Below are 18,178 nucleotides of genomic sequence, written 5' to 3'. Positions count from 1 at the left end.
GAACATCTCAGAGTATAAAAATGCTGCCATTTCGCCTGCATCTATATCAGAGACTTTAACAAAAACAAAAACAGTTCCAGGTTTAAACTCTTCCTTCACACTGTCCAGAAGTGGAGTCATTATAATCTCTGGAGTGTTGTCATTCTCATCTAGTACTTCCACTAAAACCTTACACTGGGCACTCTTAGGAGGACTGCCTTTATCTTGGGCCTGAACTCTCAATTCAATAGCAGGGGTTTCTTCATGATCTATCTGGCCTTTCACGACAACATCAGAAGACACAACTGATTGACTAATAGACTTACTTAGAACTGCCAGTATCTATTTGTAAATATGCTGGGACTTAATGAGTGGATTATATGTATGTTTAAGTATTTAAGCAAATTCACGAAAAATGGTAAAGACAGTCCATGGGTCTGAAGAGATCATGAGTCAAAGTAGTACAAAACCATACTGATTATTTGTTGTTAAACAATCATGTATGTATAAAGGGAATAATGGATATATATAAATAATTGCTCCTTTAAAAAGCAAACATGTTGAAATTCCAATTAATCAACCACAATACTAAAAAGACATGAACTGTGGAACAGAATAGCAGCCATAATCAAAGACCCAATAGAGTAACAAAAAAAACTACTATAAAACGTAAAGTACTACATTCAATCACCAAAGTCAGAAAAATGGAGGATATCAAAACCCAATGAAAATCTGCTAGAATCTAACAAAGAAAGAATAACTAATCATCTTACCTTCCCGGTACTAGGAAGAGTTTGTGTGCGAGTAAAAGTGTCTCCTTCGTTAATGCTGATCAGTTCTGCGTCTGCTGGTGGAAACGGTGACGGGAAAACCACTACGTCACTCTTCAGTGTGTCTGAGCTAAAACACACGTCATACTGCTGAGTGGATTTAGAGTAAGACCAACTCCCGTCAGGGTGTGTAGTGACCACTGGAGCGCTGTACCCGCTGAAACTGCCGTCTGTCCCGTAGCATTTAGCTGCTATTAAACCCATGAGGCTCAGTAGAAATATCACTGATACTGAGACTATAGCGATGAGCAGATACAGATTCAGATCGGAGAATCCCTCCTCTTTAACTGGCATGTGTCTTAGTGACGGCTGCACAGTGTCAAGACTTTCAGTCACCACCACATCCATAGAGACGGTCGCCGACAGAGACGGTTCTCCATGGTCACAGACGGAAATTAGAAGTGGATGAGTCTTTAGGTCGTTGTCACTCATTCGTCTCTTAGTCCTTATTTCTCCAGTGCTGGTTCCAATGCGGAAGAGATTAGTGCCCTTGTGTTCAGTTATGTGGTAAGACAGCAGGGCGTTATAACCAGAATCTGTATCTACAGCTCTGATTTTAGCCACAAAGTAGCCCACATCAGCAGAGTAGGGAATGTGCTCAGTGTTGACTGATCCAGGATCAGAATAAGGCGGCAGAATAACTGGGCTGTTATCATTCTCGTCCAGGATAAACACATTAACAGTCACATTTCCACTCAGAGGGGGAACGCCAGAGTCAGTTGCCTGAACTTGGAACTGAAATCTTTTTGCTGTCTCATAATTAAATGAGTGCAGAGTTACTATTTCCCCATTTAAAGAGTTGATATGAAACATAGTTGAGATGGGAATGTCCATGTGGGTGTTCTCTACTATTGAGTAGGAAAGTTCAGCATTCACTCCATCGTCTGGATCATGTGACACCACTTTGGTCACATGACTCCCAACTTGCCCATTCTCTTTTAGATACGCCACAGCTATGGGTGCTGAAAACTGTGGTGCATTATCATTAACATCAGACACCTGAACAGTCAGTACACTGTGACTGGAAAGGGGCGGAGTTCCTTCATCACTGGCTGAAATACTGATGCTGTATTCAGAAATGCTCTCTCTGTCCAGAGGACCATCCACTACTAGTGAGTAATGGTTGTTATATGAGGACTCCAGTTTAAAAGGAAAAGAGCTTTTAATAGAACAATGAACAAGGCCATTTTTGCCTCCATCTCTATCGGAGACTTTAACTAAAGCAACAGCAGTCCCATGTTTGGTGTCTTCCTTCACACTGTCCAGAAGTGGAGTCATTATAATCTCTGGAGCGTTGTCATTCTCATCTAGTACTTCCACTAAAACCTTACACTGGGCACTCTTAGGAGGACTGCCTTTATCTTGGGCCTGAACTCTCAATTCAATAGCAGGGGTTTCTTCATGATCTATCTGGCTTTTCACTACAATGTCTCCTGTTTCAGGAATGACAGAAAATAAACCATCTGTTTTGGAATTTGACCGTCCAATAAATGAGTAAATAATTTCACTGTTTGTTCCTTCATCTAAATCAGTGGCTGTAAGAGACATAATTTTAGTGCCTATTGATACATTTTCTTTAATCTTTAACTTATATAGAGATTTACTGAAAACTGGCTTATTATCATTTACATCTATTACATTTATGGTAATTTGCGACGTTCCTGTTTTTGGAGGTTTTCCACCATCTAGGGCAGTAAGAACTAGATTAATGACTGACTGTTTCTCTCTGTCTAAGGCCTTATGTAGAACTAGCTCTATAAACACTGTCGGTTCTCCACTCTGCACATCGACAGCAAAATATTCATTATTACTCAGTCTGTAGTCTTTTACCGAATTAATGCCAACATCAACATCATCAGCCACTGGTAGATGAAATCTGTCACCTGGACTTGCGTCCTCATAAATGTTGATAATCAAAGAGGTATCCAGAAAATGCGGAGCGTTATCGTTAACGTCCAAAATGTTTACTTCAATCCGATACAGTCCGTGCGGGTTTTGAGCGAGGGCCTCTACGTTCACAACGCATCTTTGACTGCCTTCGCAAAGCTCCTCCCGGTCGATTCTTTCGTTCACGAACAGCGCACCTGTTTTTAAATTAACGTCGAAATACTTCTTGTTAGATCCAGAAACAATCTGAAACGTACGAGACTCGAGTTCATTAACGCCGATCTTGAGGTCTTTGGCGATATTTCCGACAACTGTTCCCTTGTTCACCTCTTCAGTAACGGAATAAACAATTTGACTCAGCGATGTTTTCCATAAACAAATATAAAAAATATACTTGACCGCTAACAAACCCCAGACATACATCACTGCAACAGGATATTTGCTAATATTGTTTCAGACGTGGTAGTAAAATGCAGTCTTTTCATAACGGGGCACCTTCGTATCTTGAGTAAATCTTTCTCTCCACTGAACAATCCTATTTCCTACTGCGCTGACACTTTAAAGGTGGAGTCCCGCATAAATGGGCCTCCTTCAAAGTCATGGTCTACAGCGACCTCGCGTGACAGATCAACGGAAATATTAAAATATTGTCCTATTGGTTTTATTCTTTTTCTACTGCTACTTAAAATAATAATAATAATAATAATAATAATAATAATAATAATAATAATAATAATAATAATAATAATAATAATGTGACTATATATAATGAGATATAATGTGATTATAATGTGAATATATATAATAAGAGAGAGAGAGACTTGCACACTAAAGGTGACAAACTGAGACAGTTGTCCCTGACCATGGTCCTGAAGAGTTCATACGTCCCCTTGATGACCTCCTCCGTGACGGAATAAAACAATTTGACAGAACAATGTCTTTGCATAAAAAATAAAGATATAGAATGACACAGACGCCAGAACTACTCATTTTCTATATAAACACAGTTGCGAATAACCTAAAAAAAGCCTTGAAAATATATTCACAGTGTACAACAACAACGTTCGCACTGCATCGTCAGTAAACTTTTATGTCCACTGAACAACCGCATTTGCTATTTCAACAACACTTTATAGTAGCAGTTTCGTATACAAAAAGGTCTACATTCAAATCCGTGGTCCACTGTACCACATCGCTATTTTTCTTCTTGTTGTTCTTTTTTAGGTAATTTTTGAATTGTTGTTGTTGTTGATGTTGTTTGCCCAAATGACGAGATATGAAGATATTTCCTGTAATGATTATAACAGAACAGAGATCAAACTGATACACTTAGTGTATTGTGTTTTGCTTAGCTCCCCCACCACAGACACTGACGACCACCGAGATTTCCTTGGTATGGTGCTGAAGTGACAATAATATCAAAACAGTACGAAATTCTAACAAGTTCAGTTAGACATGAGAAATTTGCTTGAATAGATTATGTAACGATATATTTAACTACAGCCTCTGTCACAATAAAACACGATAACTTTCACTGTAAAGCCAAAAAGCCAGTTTAAAATTAAACGAATTTCAGAAACAAAATTTCTAAGACTATAACTAATGGGTAGTGTAACGGGGCAGATATTTAAAACACAATCTACATCAAATGTCAAAGAAACTGTCAGACCAAAATGGAGACGTGGCCGAACGGTCAAGCTTTGCTAGCGAAATGTTGCACTCAAAAACCGTTTGAATGGAAGAACGGAGGATATAAAAACCGAACAATAATTAGCTTAAATAGAATCCACAATTAAAATATAATTAACAATCTTGCTTTCCCAGGACTATAAAGAGTTTGTGTCCGAGTAAAAGTGTCCCCTTCATTAATAATAATGGCAGTCAGGGAAAATATTTAAAATATAAAAGTGCGTTTGCCGAACAAAACTGAACAAAGATGGAACAACCGGTGGTCTTACCTTCCCGGTGCTAGGAAGAGTTTGTGTGCGAGTAAAAGTGTCTCCTTCATTAATGCTGATCAGTTCTGCGTCTGCTGGTGGAAACGGCGATGGGAAAACCACTACGTCACTCTTCAGTGTGTCTGAGCTAAAACACACGTCATACTGCTGAGTGGATTTAGAGTAAGACCAGCTCCCGTCAGGGTGTGTAGTGACCACTGGAGCGCTATACCCGCTGAAACTGCCGTCTGTCTCGTAGCATTTAGCTGTTATTAAACCCATGAGGCTCAGTAGAAATATCACTGATACTGAGACTATAGCGATGAGCAGATACAGATTCAGATCAGAGAATCCCTCCTCTTTAACTGGCATGTGTCTTAGTGACGGCTGCACAGTGTCAAGACTTTCAGTCACCACCACATCCATAGAGACGGTCGCCGACAGAGACGGTTCTCCGTGGTCACAGACGGAAATTAGAAGTGGATGAGTCTTTAGGTCGTTGTCACTCATTCGTCTCTTAGTCCTTATTTCTCCAGTGCTGGTTCCAATGCGGAAGAGATTAGTGCCCTTGTGTTCAGTTACGTGGTAAGACAGCAGGGCGTTATAACCAGAATCTGCATCTACAGCTCTGATTTTAGCCACAAAGTAGCCCACATCAGCAGAGTAGGGAATGTGCTCAGTGTTGACTGATCCGGGATCAGAATAAGGCGGCAAAATAACTGGGCTGTTATCATTCTCATCCAGGATAAACACATTTACTGTCGAGTTACTTTTGAGAGGTGGAACACCAGAGTCAATGGCTTGAATTTGAAACTGGAATGATTTAACTTCCTCATAATTAAACGACTGCTTACTGTATATTTCGCCACTTGTGGGATTAATATCAAACATAGCAGTCAGTGAACTTTCCATACCGTTCCCAGCAATCGAGTATATAATCTGACAGTTTTCATTAATATCCGGGTCACGCGCAGTCACTGTTGCTATAATATCTCCAGCGGGACTGTTTTCCTTCACATAAAAATCCAGAATGGTGTTTGGAAAACGGGGCGTATTGTCATTCACATCAACAACATGAATGATAAGAACCATGTTGCTGGACAGCGACGGAGCACCTTTGTCGACAGCCGTGATGGTGACGTTATACTGGGACATTGTCTCTCTGTCCAAAGGTCCATTCACCACTAACGAATAATAGTTTTTGTAAGACGGTTCAAGTGTGAACGGACTAGATTCCGTAACCCGAGCACTGATCTCTGCGTTTCGACCTATATCGTTGTCCGCGATCGTTATTAACCCAACTGCCGTACCGGAATTCGCGTCTTCTCTCACTGTGCTCGTGAGAGATGTGACTGATATGACCGGAGCGTTGTCATTGACGTCGAGCACTTCGATTAAAACTTTGCAATGAGATGACCGAGGGGAGGCGCCCCTATCCTGGGCCTGGACGTGCAGCTCAAACGCTGCGCCATCCTCTCTGTCCAATGGTCCCTTCACCTTGATTTCACCAGTCACTGGATCTATCCGGAAAATGTCGGATGACTTTTCTTTCCCATGACTTATCAAGGAATAAACGATTTCTCCATTTTCACCTGCGTCCATGTCGCTAGCGTTCAATTTTATAACCGGTGTCCCAATGGCCGTGTTTTCTTGTACACTAACTTTGTACATCTCCTTACTGAATGACGGCGTGTTGTCGTTTACATCGATTACATTTACAGTCACATCAAGCGTCCCAGACCGGAGAGGCTTTCCTCCGTCAAAGGCAGTGAGCACGACTTTAACCACAGCCTGTTTCTCTCTGTCCAAGGCTTTCTGCAGAACTAACTGTGGTGAGATATTCCGCTCTCCACTGCTCTGGATGTTAAGAGAAAAATGTTCATTTGGACTAAGCTTATAGCTTTTAACGGAGTTAATGCCCACGTCTGCATCACTTGCCCGGGGCAAAGGATATCGGTCACCGGGAAATGCGAGTTCGGTAATGTTTATATCATATGTTTTATATGGGAATGACGGGGCGTTGTCATTGACATCCAATATATTGACACCGATAGTAAAAAGTCTTAATGGATTTTGCGCAATTGCTTCAAGATGTAAAGAACACGTTTGGCTCGCGGAACAAAGATGCTCTCGATCGATTCTCTCATTTACAAATAACTCACCAGTCTTTAGGTTTACATCAAAATACTTCCTGTTTGTTCCGGACACAATCTGAAACAAACGCGACTCCATTTCTCGAACATTGAAGTTAAGATCCTTCGCCATATTTCCAACCACGGTTCCCTTGTGCACTTCCTCTGTCACGGAATAGACAGTCTGACTAGACGAAAAATTACACAAAAAAAGAAATAGGAGAATCCGAAAGAAGAGATATGATCTAAAAAATATGGTAGCCATTTCCTCCTTTATGAAATACACCAAAGCCCGTGTATTGCAACAATAAACACCAAACTGAAATCACTATCCTCAAGAGCGTTTATACGCTCGATAGAAAGAAGGTCTGTTCTCCGCCTTTCTCTGTGCCGAAAGAGTGTTACAGTCTGAGTAATCATGGTCAACAGCGACCTCTTGTGTCGCGAAAAACCAACATTCATCCAACTTTCTCAGCTACATTGCACAAATAGCTGTTTCACATCCCTTAGCCATTGGAAGATTCATGTGTATCTGAAAGAAAAATAACTGTTAAAATGCATAAAAAAGTAAAATAACTTTGATTAATCGTGAAGATACTATAAAGGAATAAAGAAAATATTTGCTGTCAAAAAGGTGTCACATTAAAGTAAGAACCAATAGTTAGAACACAAAATCAAATTATCTTTAGTCTGAACATGAACAATGGAACAATGAACGATGAAACCAGCAGTATATTTACAGAATTTAAGTTAATATTTCTTCCTCATAGTTAATTAAGGACAAAACACTCCAAAGGTCACATGCAATGTTGTTGTCACGGTGACAGCTCCGGACCCTTCCCTGTGGGCGTGTCATGACGTCGTCTGCGTGCTGTTATGTCCATGTTTGTACTTCCGTGGGTGTGGGTTGTTTGTGAGCGTGTTCGTTTGTTACACCTGTGCCTTGTCTCGAGGTCACGTGGGTCTGTGTAACTCACCTATTTAATGTGCGTTCGCGCAGTGTCGTGTGCTCGTCTTTGTCTAAAGTTCATGCCTGTGCAAGCATATGCGTTAGCGTGCTTGCACCGTATGTGCTGGGCTTTTCGTGTGTGCGTAAATAAACGTTGTGTGTTGCACCTTGAGACGCTCGTCGTGCCTCCTTTCTGCGAGCGTCACAGTTGTAAGACCTGAATGTGCCGTAAATGAGTCCAAACTTCCACACTTAAAAAAATAAGTTTCACTATATAATTACATTGACTCTTTGTTACTTGATGACACATATAATTCAAATACAATAGTCATATATAATGTGTCTCAAGATATCCTGGAAGGAACATGATTTTTAATGAAAGCTGCAGCTGCAGAGTTTGTCCAATCTAGTTATTGTCATTCAGCTCAACCAAGAATCACAACAAGTGGCCAATCAACTAATCACAGGGTGTTTTAGGTCACCTAGTCACAACTGCTAAGCAGCTGCCTGCTTCAAATAAAAGTCTTACTAAATTCAAATAAAGGTCTTATTGAATTCAAATAAAGGTCTTACTGAAATCAAATAAAGATCTTACTGAATTCAAGTAAAAGTCTTAAATGCTACCTGCCAAATCCCTACTTTTATCAGACAACCTTACAAATTTATACACAATCATACCTAATAAAGATGGTTTGAGAGGTGAAAAATATTCTATAAATAATATAAATAAATTGTATTTAAACTTTATACTTGAACTTGGTTATTCCTCAAAATTAACCTTTTAAGATCTGTCCACTGGTTTATTATGAATCAAGTACCGAGCTAACATGTGGAGACAAACTGCATGTACAGATGAAATTGTCAAATTATAATACACCCATAATAATGTACTAACTGGAAATAAAGGAGAGGGATAATTTATGTGTATTATGGTCTACAGGAGTGTGTAGTATCATTTATGTGTATTAGGGTCTACAGTAGTATGTAGTATCATTTATGTGTATTATGGTCTACAGTAGTGTGTAGTATCATTTATGTGTATTTAACAGAAATTTAAGAGTGACTATATTTAATCTATCGGAGGACATTGGGTACAACATAGTAACCTTTGCACAAAATCAAACCTTTAACCACTTTTGAGATCATATTTATAATTGGTTGCCCAACAATTTTAAGTGTGTTTAAAAACACGTGTTAAAACAAATGTGTGTTTAAAAACAAATGTGATTAGAAACACATTAACATAAAAATGATTTTAAGTAGCACCTCACATTACTGAATATTGCTGTCCAGCAAATAGTTCTGAACCACTCCTCACTTTTGAATAACAATGTAATTGACAGAAACAATAAATACATTTTCAATGATTATTTAAATATATGTGTAAACATATTGCTTACAACAACACAAATTACAAGAGCTAAATGCTCTTACTTTTCTTGTGTTGGGTGAGGTTAGCTTTCTTAACAAAAAGCCAACATGGCTCAGTTTCAAATTTACATGAGTAAAATGATATACAACATATTGATGTGTGGACAGTGTCAATTACAACAATATGACTGATTTCGTTTGGTTTTTGAAAAAAGAAAAATAAATCCTATTGGATCATTAGTATGAAAGTTGGGTAGGAATGTACTGAACGAAGACTTTTCTAGTTGAGCTTGGAGTGAGATGTCTCTGTACTTTCAAGATTGTGTGGATCTTTCTGTGTAATGTTTTTCACTCATTTTTTTTTATGCAATTGAATTAAAAATACTTTATCAACACAAGACCTGGAAAAGGCCTAAGGACCATGGACAGCTCCAGGGATGTTGATTTTTAAATGAGCATATTTATGTCCAAACCTAACCGAAAACCTAACTTAATGTTAAACAGTTAAACAGAGTTAAACAGGTGTAACCCAATGTAACCCAATGTTGCCTTTTATTTCATTTTTTAAAAGCTCAGATTTTAACAGCAACAACTTCAATATTCAAAAGTGAACTGCTTTGAAGTTATTGGAGGACAGCAAGTCTGTCATAGTAACCCAAGCACAAAATCAAACCACATCTAAATGCTAAATTACAAAGTGCTCCAGTAAGTCAGAAAAAAGATAAAAAACACAAGAATATAAGAAAATTCCTTTAAGGTAGCAACTCACATTACTGAATAACACTGTCCAGTAAATAGTTCTGAAACACTCCTCACTATCAAATGATAATGCAAGTGACCGAGACAATGAATACATTTTCAGTGATGATTTGTATATGCGTAAACATATTGCAGACAACAACACAAATATGAAGAGCTAAATGTTCTTACCTTTTCAGTGCTAGGAAGAGTTTGTGTGCGAGTAAAAGTGTCTCCATCGTTAATGCTGATCAGTTCTGCGTCTGCAGGCGGAAACGGCGATGGAAAAACCACTACGTCACTCTTCAGTGTGTCCGAGCTAAAACACACGTCATACTGCTGAGTGGATTTAGAGTAAGACCAGCTCCCGTCAGGGTGTGTAGTGACCACTGGAGCGCTGTACCCGCTGAAACTGCCGTCTGTCCTGTAGCATTTAGCTGCTATTAAACCCATGAGGCTCAGTAGAAATATCACTGATACTGAGACTATAGCGATGAGCAGATACAGATTCAGATCAGAAAAACTGTCTTCTTTTATCGGCACTTGTCGTAGTGAAGGTCGCACATCGTCCATATTTTCAAGAACTACGACGTCAACAGTCACTGTTGCTGATAGTGAAGGTTCCCCATGATCAGATACCAAAACAACCAGCTGATGAGTTTTTAAGTCATTGTCGCTCATTCGTCTTTTAGTCCTGATTTCTCCATTGCTGTTCCCTATTCGGAAGAGATTAGTCCCCTTGGGCTCAGTTAAGTAATAAGATAACAAAGCATTATAACCAGAATCTGCATCTACAGCTCTGATTTTAGCCACAAAGTAGCCCACGTCAGCAGAGTAGGGAATGTTCTCAGTGTTGACTGATCCAGGATCAGAATAAGGTGGCAAAATAACTGGACTGTTGTCATTCTCATCCTGGATAAACACATTTATTGTTACGTTGCTACTTAAAGGTGGAAGACCTCCATCAGTAGCCTGAACTTGAAACTGGAAAATTTTCATTTCCTCATAATTGAATGACTGCAAACTATAAATTTCACCTGTGACAGAATTGATGTTTACTGCTGATAATGCAGATGTGAGAGAGTTGGTAAGTAAAGAATAGGTCACTCGAGCGTTTTCCATAATGTCGATGTCGTGAGCTGAAACTGTCGATATTACAGCACCAGCCGGGCTGTTTTCTTTTACATGAACGTTAATAGAAGGTTCTGGGAAGCGAGGTACGTTGTCATTCACATCGGAAATACGGACAGTAAGAAGAGTGGCGCTGGAGAGAGAGGGGACGCCCTCATCAGCAGCTGTTACTGAGACATTATACAGGTCAGTTTCTTCTCTGTCAAGCACCCCATTCAAAACAAGAGAGTAGTACTTTCCCTGAGTAGTCTCTAAGGTGAAGGGGGAATTCTGAGAGACGAAGCAATTCACCTTCCCGTTTTTACCCCCGTCCTTGTCCTGCACGGTGATTAATGCAATTACTGTCCCTTTCTTGGCATCCTCTCTGACGCTGTCGAGGAGAGAGGACAGTTTAACATCCGGTGCGTTGTCATTCACATCAATTACCTCTACGAGGACCTTACAGTGAGATGCAAGTGGAGTAGCGCCTCCGTCTCGGGCCTCTACGCGAATCTCGTACGCGCTTGTGGTTTCATAATCTAATGTGCCAGTGACCGAAATTTCTCCGGTGCTTGAGTCAATGGAGAATTTCTCCGATATTCCCTTCTGACCTTGCTTAAAGGAATATGTAATCTCGCCATGAGAGCCCTCGTCGAGATCGGTGGCATTCAATTTTAAAAGGGTTGCGCCAAGAGCAACATTCTCCGGAACTAAAACTTTATAGACAGACTTCGAAAACACAGGCGCATTATCATTAGCATCTAAAATAATCACAATTATTTCTGTTGTGCCGGATCGTGGAGGTCTGCCCCCGTCAACAGCAGAGAGCACAAGCCGGATCAAAGATTGCTTCTCTCGGTCAAGATTCTTAAGCAGCACCAGTTCGGCAGATAAACCCTGAGTGGTATCAGTATGTACCTCCAAGTTGAAAAAGGAATTTGGGGAAAGCTTGTATGAACTGATCGAATTGCTTCCTATATCCGGGTCATCAGCGCCTAGTAAAGGAAATTTAGATCCCGTGAACGCAGTCTCTGCGATACGGACAGTTTGTGATTTTCCAGGAAAGACGGGAGAGTGATCGTTAATGTCAAGTATTTTTATTTCAACGCTGTGCATCTCTAAAGGTTTGCTGACAATCGCTTCCAGAGTCTCCGTGCAGGTCGGGCTATTTGGACAGAGCTGCTCTCTGTCTACCGATTCTAACACGAACAGGGCCCCAGTTTTTAGATCAACGTCGAAATGTTTTTTCGACGATCCTGAAACAATATGAAGTCCTCGCGACCCCAGATCGGCCGCATTAAGACCCAGGTCCTTCGCTAAATTTCCAACAATTGTCCCTGGACTCACCTCCTCGGAAACAGAATACACAGCATGTCCCGACAAGACGTTCTCAAAACAAAGCGACATCCAGCACAGAAATACAATCCAAAGCTGTCCCGTCATCTTCACCTATATTTTTTACCCTGCACTTCCACGACGCATGTCCCAAATTAAGCGGATATTCTTCTCCGTCAGGAATAACTACAAAAATGTTATATAAAGGAAAATGATATAATCATTAGTGCGTCTTTTCAGTAGAACGACTACAGTGCACATAACCCAACCAGCTTTCGGGCTGGTTCATTAGTCATAGTACAAACGCTCACGCGTTTTGCAAGCAGACAGTGCCCTCTTGCGGATAAGGAAAACTCAAACGAGTCTCTTTTTTAACTTAATTAAGTTCAGCATCGTGTTATTTTCTGAATTTGATTTTGAAAAAGTAAAACCTACGTTAATGAGTGCGCTAAAACTGCACGGATATTTGATGACTATTATTATAAATATAAATAAATAAATCAAGTAACATTTTATTCATTTAAAAACACAACTTTAATAACTTAAATAACTTTCAATTCCTTGAAATTTACATCCACACCTCAGGACAATTTTAGTTAATTATATCCTATACGCACAGTGAAGAGTGAAAATGCAGCAGATTGTAAATGTCGCTGTCCACCACCCGGTGCTGAACACCGTAAACAGATGCAATATTACCATTGGAACGGTAAAGCCCGTGTAAGATCACAGATTAAATGACATCCATTGCAGACAGCATAAAGTAACCTAATGGCGATAAAGATTTGCAACTCTGTCTTCTGGAAACAATAAATCTTTCCACTTTTCAAGAAATCACTTGCCTCTTTTAATCATTGTTTTATAGCATAACTAGAAACTGAAATGTTCCAACATTGTTTATTTGTTTTATTGATAAAATAGTAGAAACAATGATAAAAGCTCTTACCTTCCCGGTACTAGGAAGAGTTTGTGTGCGAGTAAAAGTGTCTCCATCGTTAATGCTGATCAGTTCTGCGTCTGCTGGTGGAAACGGCGATGGGAAAACCACTACGTCACTCTTCAGTGTGTCTGAGCTAAAACACACGTCATACTGCTGAGTGGATTTAGAGTAAGACCAGCTCCCGTCAGGGTGTGTAGTGACCACTGGAGCGCTGTACCCGCTGAAACTGCCGTCTGTCCCGTAGCATTTAGCTGCTATTAAACCCATGAGGCTCAGTAAAAATATCACTGATACTGAGACTATAGCGATGAGCAGATACAGATTCAGATCAGAAAAACTGTCTTCTTTTATCGGCACTTGTCGTAGTGAAGGTCGCACATCGTCCATATTTTCAAGAACTACGACGTCAACAGTCACTGTTGCTGATAGTGAAGGTTCCCCATGATCAGATACCAAAACAACCAGCTGATGAGTTTTTAAGTCATTGTCGCTCATTCGTCTTTTAGTCCTGATTTCTCCATTGCTGTTCCCTATTCGGAAGAGATTAGTCCCCTTGGGTTCAGTTAAGTAATAAGATAACAAAGCATTATAACCAGAATCTGCATCTACAGCTCTGATTTTAGCCACAAAGTAGCCCACATCAGCAGAGTAGGGAATGTTCTCAGTGTTGACTGACCCGGGATCAGAATAAGGTGGCAGAATAACTGGACTGTTATCATTCTCATCCAGGATAAACACATTTATTGATACATTGCTACTTAAAGGTGAAACACCAGAGTCTTTGGCTTGAACCTGAAACTGCAAGTGTTGGATTTCTTCATAGTTGAAAGACTGCATGCTGTAAATTTCACCTGTGACAGAGTTGATGCTGACAGCCGCGGCCATGGGCACATTTGAGTTTTCGGGTAAGGAGTACGTTATTTGTGCATTGTCCCCAACATCGCTGTCTTGCGCTGTCACGATAGTCAACAGTGCACCTGCTGCGCTGTTTTCCTTTACGTACACGTTAATGGACGAATCTGGGAATCCAGGTGCGTTATCATTCACGTCAGAAATATGAACAGTTACGACGGCGATGCTGGAGAGAGGTGGCATACCGTCATCTGTGGCAGTTATTGAGATGTTGTACAGTGCGTTCGTTTCTCTGTCAAGGTCCGATCCTAACACGAGTGAATAGTATTTGGTTTGGGTGGATTCCAGTACAAAGGGCGAGTTCTTTGTTACAGAACAACGCACCTTGCCGTTCTTACCCTCATCTTTGTCCTGAACCGTGATAAACGCAATTACCGTGCCTTTCTTCGCGCCCTCGCTCACGGTCTCCAAAAGCGACGAAACTTTAATGTCTGGTGCATTGTCGTTAATGTCAAGCACCTCCACTAGCACTTTACAGTGTGACGCCAGAGGACTGTGGCCTCCGTCCCGGGCCTCCACGCGGATTTCGTACGCGTTCGTCTCCTCGTGATCCAGAGTGCCCACAACGGCTATTTCTCCAGTGCTGCTGTTAATGTCGAACTTGTCCGAAATTCCTTTTTGACCTTGTTTAAACGTGTAGGTGATCTCACCATTAACGCCCTCGTCGGAATCGGTGGCGTTGAGCTTTAATATAACTGTACCGAGAGAGACGTTTTCTGGGACCTGTGCTTTGTATACTGGCTTGGTAAACACTGGCGCGTTATCGTTCGCGTCTAAAACGGTGACAATAATATTTGTTGTCCCTGAGCGCAGGGGTTTTCCACCATCAACTGCAGTAAGGACGAGATGAATTTCGTGCTGTTTTTCTCTGTCTAACGCTTTTTGCAGCACGAGCTCGGGAGAAGGCCCACTATCGGTCTCCGCATTTACCTCCAAGTTAAAAAATGCGTTGGGTAATAGTTTGTAAGACGCTATAGAATTGCTTCCTACATCTGCATCTTCTGCGCTAAGCAGAGGAAATTTTGCCCCTGGAAACGTCTGCTCAGAAATGCGGATATTTTGTGATTTTTCTGGAAAAGTTGGTGTGTTATCGTTGATATCCAGTATCTTTACATCTACACTGTATACATTCAGGGGATTATTGACTATGACTTCTAAGGTCTCAGTGCATGCGTTGCTATTTGGACAGAGCTCCTCTCGGTCTATCACCTCCTCTACAAAGAGAGCACCAGTTTTTATGTTTACATCAAAATGTTTCTTCGTTGATCCTGAAACAATCCTAAGCATGCGAGATTCAAGCTCATCCAATTTTAAATGTAAATCTTTGGCAAGATTTCCGACAAATGTTCCTGGACTCACCTCCTCAGACACAGAGTAAACGGTCTGACGGGAAATTACAGTCCTTGCACAAAAGGAAATCAGTATCACAGTCCATAAACATCGGACCTCATTGGCCGAAGACATAGTCCACACTTTTCAGTTAAACCCGATGTAGCGATATAGTTCTTTTCAACATTACGCTTCCTCTTAAAAAGAAATATATTGAAAATCTGAACAAAATTGCGGATATTTGTACACAGACGACACTGTCCCCACCTAAGCGAGCTGTTGTTCTCCTGCGTTTTCATGAAGTAGGAGGAGCGCAAACGAAAAATGCCCCTTTCTGATTTCTTAGTAGATAGTGCCATCGTGTGACTCTATATGTGTAATGTATATTCACAATGTATTTTTCATTATTGGACATGCAATCGAATAAAAAAAAATCCTATAGAAAACCTAAATACCACGAACATCGCAAGGTTCTTTGATTTTTTAAACCATTTTCTAACACTAACAAACGTTTTATTTTTAAAAGTGCGTGCTAAATCCGGTAAATTGGCTGGTGGTGTATTCTCAGTAAAGAAGAAAAGTTGCTTAATTTTTTTAGGTTACTTTTTATCTGTTGTTATATATATATATATATATATATATATATATATATATATATATATATATATATATATATATATATATATATATTTCAAATGTACATATCCAAAATATCTAAATGACTATATTTTTTTTAATGTACTTGTTATATGACAAACTGTAAAATTTGGTGGAAAAATAAGCGCCTTAGATATTATTCAAAAGACCTAATACCTTTGAACCACCTCAAAAAATGGCCGTTTTCTCTTGTCCCACACATTGGTTTACCAAATCCTTTGCCAAATTTAACAATTAAAAAAAGCTCTAAATAAATTATTTCCTATTACTTCCTCTTGTATATTGTTGAAATGCATCTCCTTTACTTATAAAAACTTCTTTGGTTTACATTGTATTGCATGTCACAGTTTTTACACTATTAAGTTGTGTCCCACAACATGCACGCAGCCCTGTTAACATAAGGAATTTTATCTGGCAGAGAAAGGGTTAAAAATATTTGTTTACTGGCACAAAGGAATTTGCATCACAAGGACATTTCCTGCCCACATGGCAAGAAAAATGGTAAGGGTTTTTTTTTTCAAATATGTTTGTCCAAGTTGTGTGTGTGAATGCAACACTGTTCCTCATATTGTAAGACTAATATTGAGTAGAGTCAAAATTTACTTTATATACTTATATAACCATATTTGTCCTTGATCTTGTATACATAGCTAAATTTTACAGTGAGCATCTGTTCCTGGGGTAGACCACAACTTAGCCTAAATTTGCAACCCTGTTAGTTGCAACCCTGTTACTGCATACCAATTTACATCTAATAAAGAAAAAACTGCTTCCATATCTGAGCTTGACGAATCAAACTTTTTGATAGTTTATAACCTGTAGATAATAAATATATGATTTAAAATAAATGATCAAATTGAAGATCAAATTTTCAGAAGTGACCACCTCTGAAATGTACCAAATATATATATATATATATATATATATATATATATATATATATATATATATATATATATATATATATATATATATATATATATATATATATATATATATATTAGGGGTGGGACGCGCTTAAAAAAATAAATCTAATTAATCGGAAGCTTTGTAATTAATTAATCGAAATTAATCACATTTTAATCGCATTTCAGTATTTAACATGAGAAATATTAATTTAAGTTTGAATGATGAATGAATCAATGAACATAATCATAAACTTCAACATCTTGTTTATTTCTCCACCAGTCTACCACACAGACCAATAGATGAGTGCAGGAAACAAAGCAAACAGTTCAGAACACTGGAAATTCTGACCAAAAATGTTGTTTAATTTTGGGAGTTTTGCTCAGGATATTGAAAGAATAAGAAGAATTGAAGTAAATCAGAAGATGTTTTTTAATACCATTTTAGATGGTATATTTTTCTTTAATTTCCCAGGCCTCTGCCACAGACATCTCCATAGTGCCTAGAAGTGGTCTTCTGCATGCTCAAAGCAAATGACTGGATCTTCATCATCTATAGATTCATCATCTATTATATGAGCTGTCACACCAAGATCATTCTTGTTGCTAACTGAGGTCCAGTGATCCCCAGTCAGAGCCACATTTGTGGCGCTCTTCACAATAACCTGTTTTACTTCCCTTTCCTCATCATACAGCTGCTGGATTTTCTTCGACATTGTCTTTCTGGACGGTAGTTCGTAACATGCATCAGTTGACGCGATGTGCAGCGCTTCTTGTAAGCCTTTATCTTCGACCACAGAGAGCGAACAACAATGCAAACAATGTGACGCGTCATGTATAAACGCGTGCGGAGTCGCACGCTACGGTCACTCCCGAAAGTTTAATCCAGTCTTAATGGTCCAATGAAGGTCATTTAAAAACCAGGACATTTCTTCACTATAAAAATAACCCGGGACGCCCTGGACAGGATGTGAAATACGGACGTTTGGTCACCCTATCGTACTAGGAATACATTTATCAGATAAGTTATCATTACTGACCTGCGCGTTAGCACCAACATGTTTTGCGTTGAGGTGGTAACGAAGGGTGGAAGTGCTCCTGTGATAAGCGAACTCCTTCCTGTATAAAGTGCAAATAACACTATTTTTGTTTGTATTTCCATCCGGA

At 39.5% G+C, this 18,178-nt stretch overlaps 1 protein-coding gene across 4 annotated transcripts in view; it reads right to left on the bottom strand.

The window, feature by feature from the left end:
* LOC143525421 (protocadherin alpha-C2-like) overlaps positions 1-15,730 on the bottom strand; it is a 64,223-nt gene extending 48,493 nt beyond the window's left edge. Inside the window, exon 1 of one of the 4 annotated variants that reach the window (XM_077019335.1) lies at positions 13,215-15,730. In XM_077019335.1, the coding sequence (XP_076875450.1) occupies positions 13,215-15,584 (2,370 nt within the window). In that variant the 5' untranslated portion in view covers positions 15,585-15,730. Of the gene's footprint in view, positions 1-752; positions 3,280-4,654; positions 7,138-10,015; positions 12,536-13,214 lie in introns of those variants that run through there. The other 3 variants (XM_077019340.1, XM_077019334.1, XM_077019338.1) reach the window with 3 other exon arrangements.
* Positions 15,731-18,178: the final 2,448 nt, after the last annotated feature.

The sequence above is a fragment of the Brachyhypopomus gauderio genome, chromosome 10 (assembly GCF_052324685.1).
Source record: "Brachyhypopomus gauderio isolate BG-103 chromosome 10, BGAUD_0.2, whole genome shotgun sequence".
Taxonomy (NCBI): domain Eukaryota; kingdom Metazoa; phylum Chordata; class Actinopteri; order Gymnotiformes; family Hypopomidae; genus Brachyhypopomus; species Brachyhypopomus gauderio.
The sequence above is the reverse complement of the archived record's forward strand: the minus strand, read 5'-3'. Positions and strand labels throughout refer to the sequence as shown.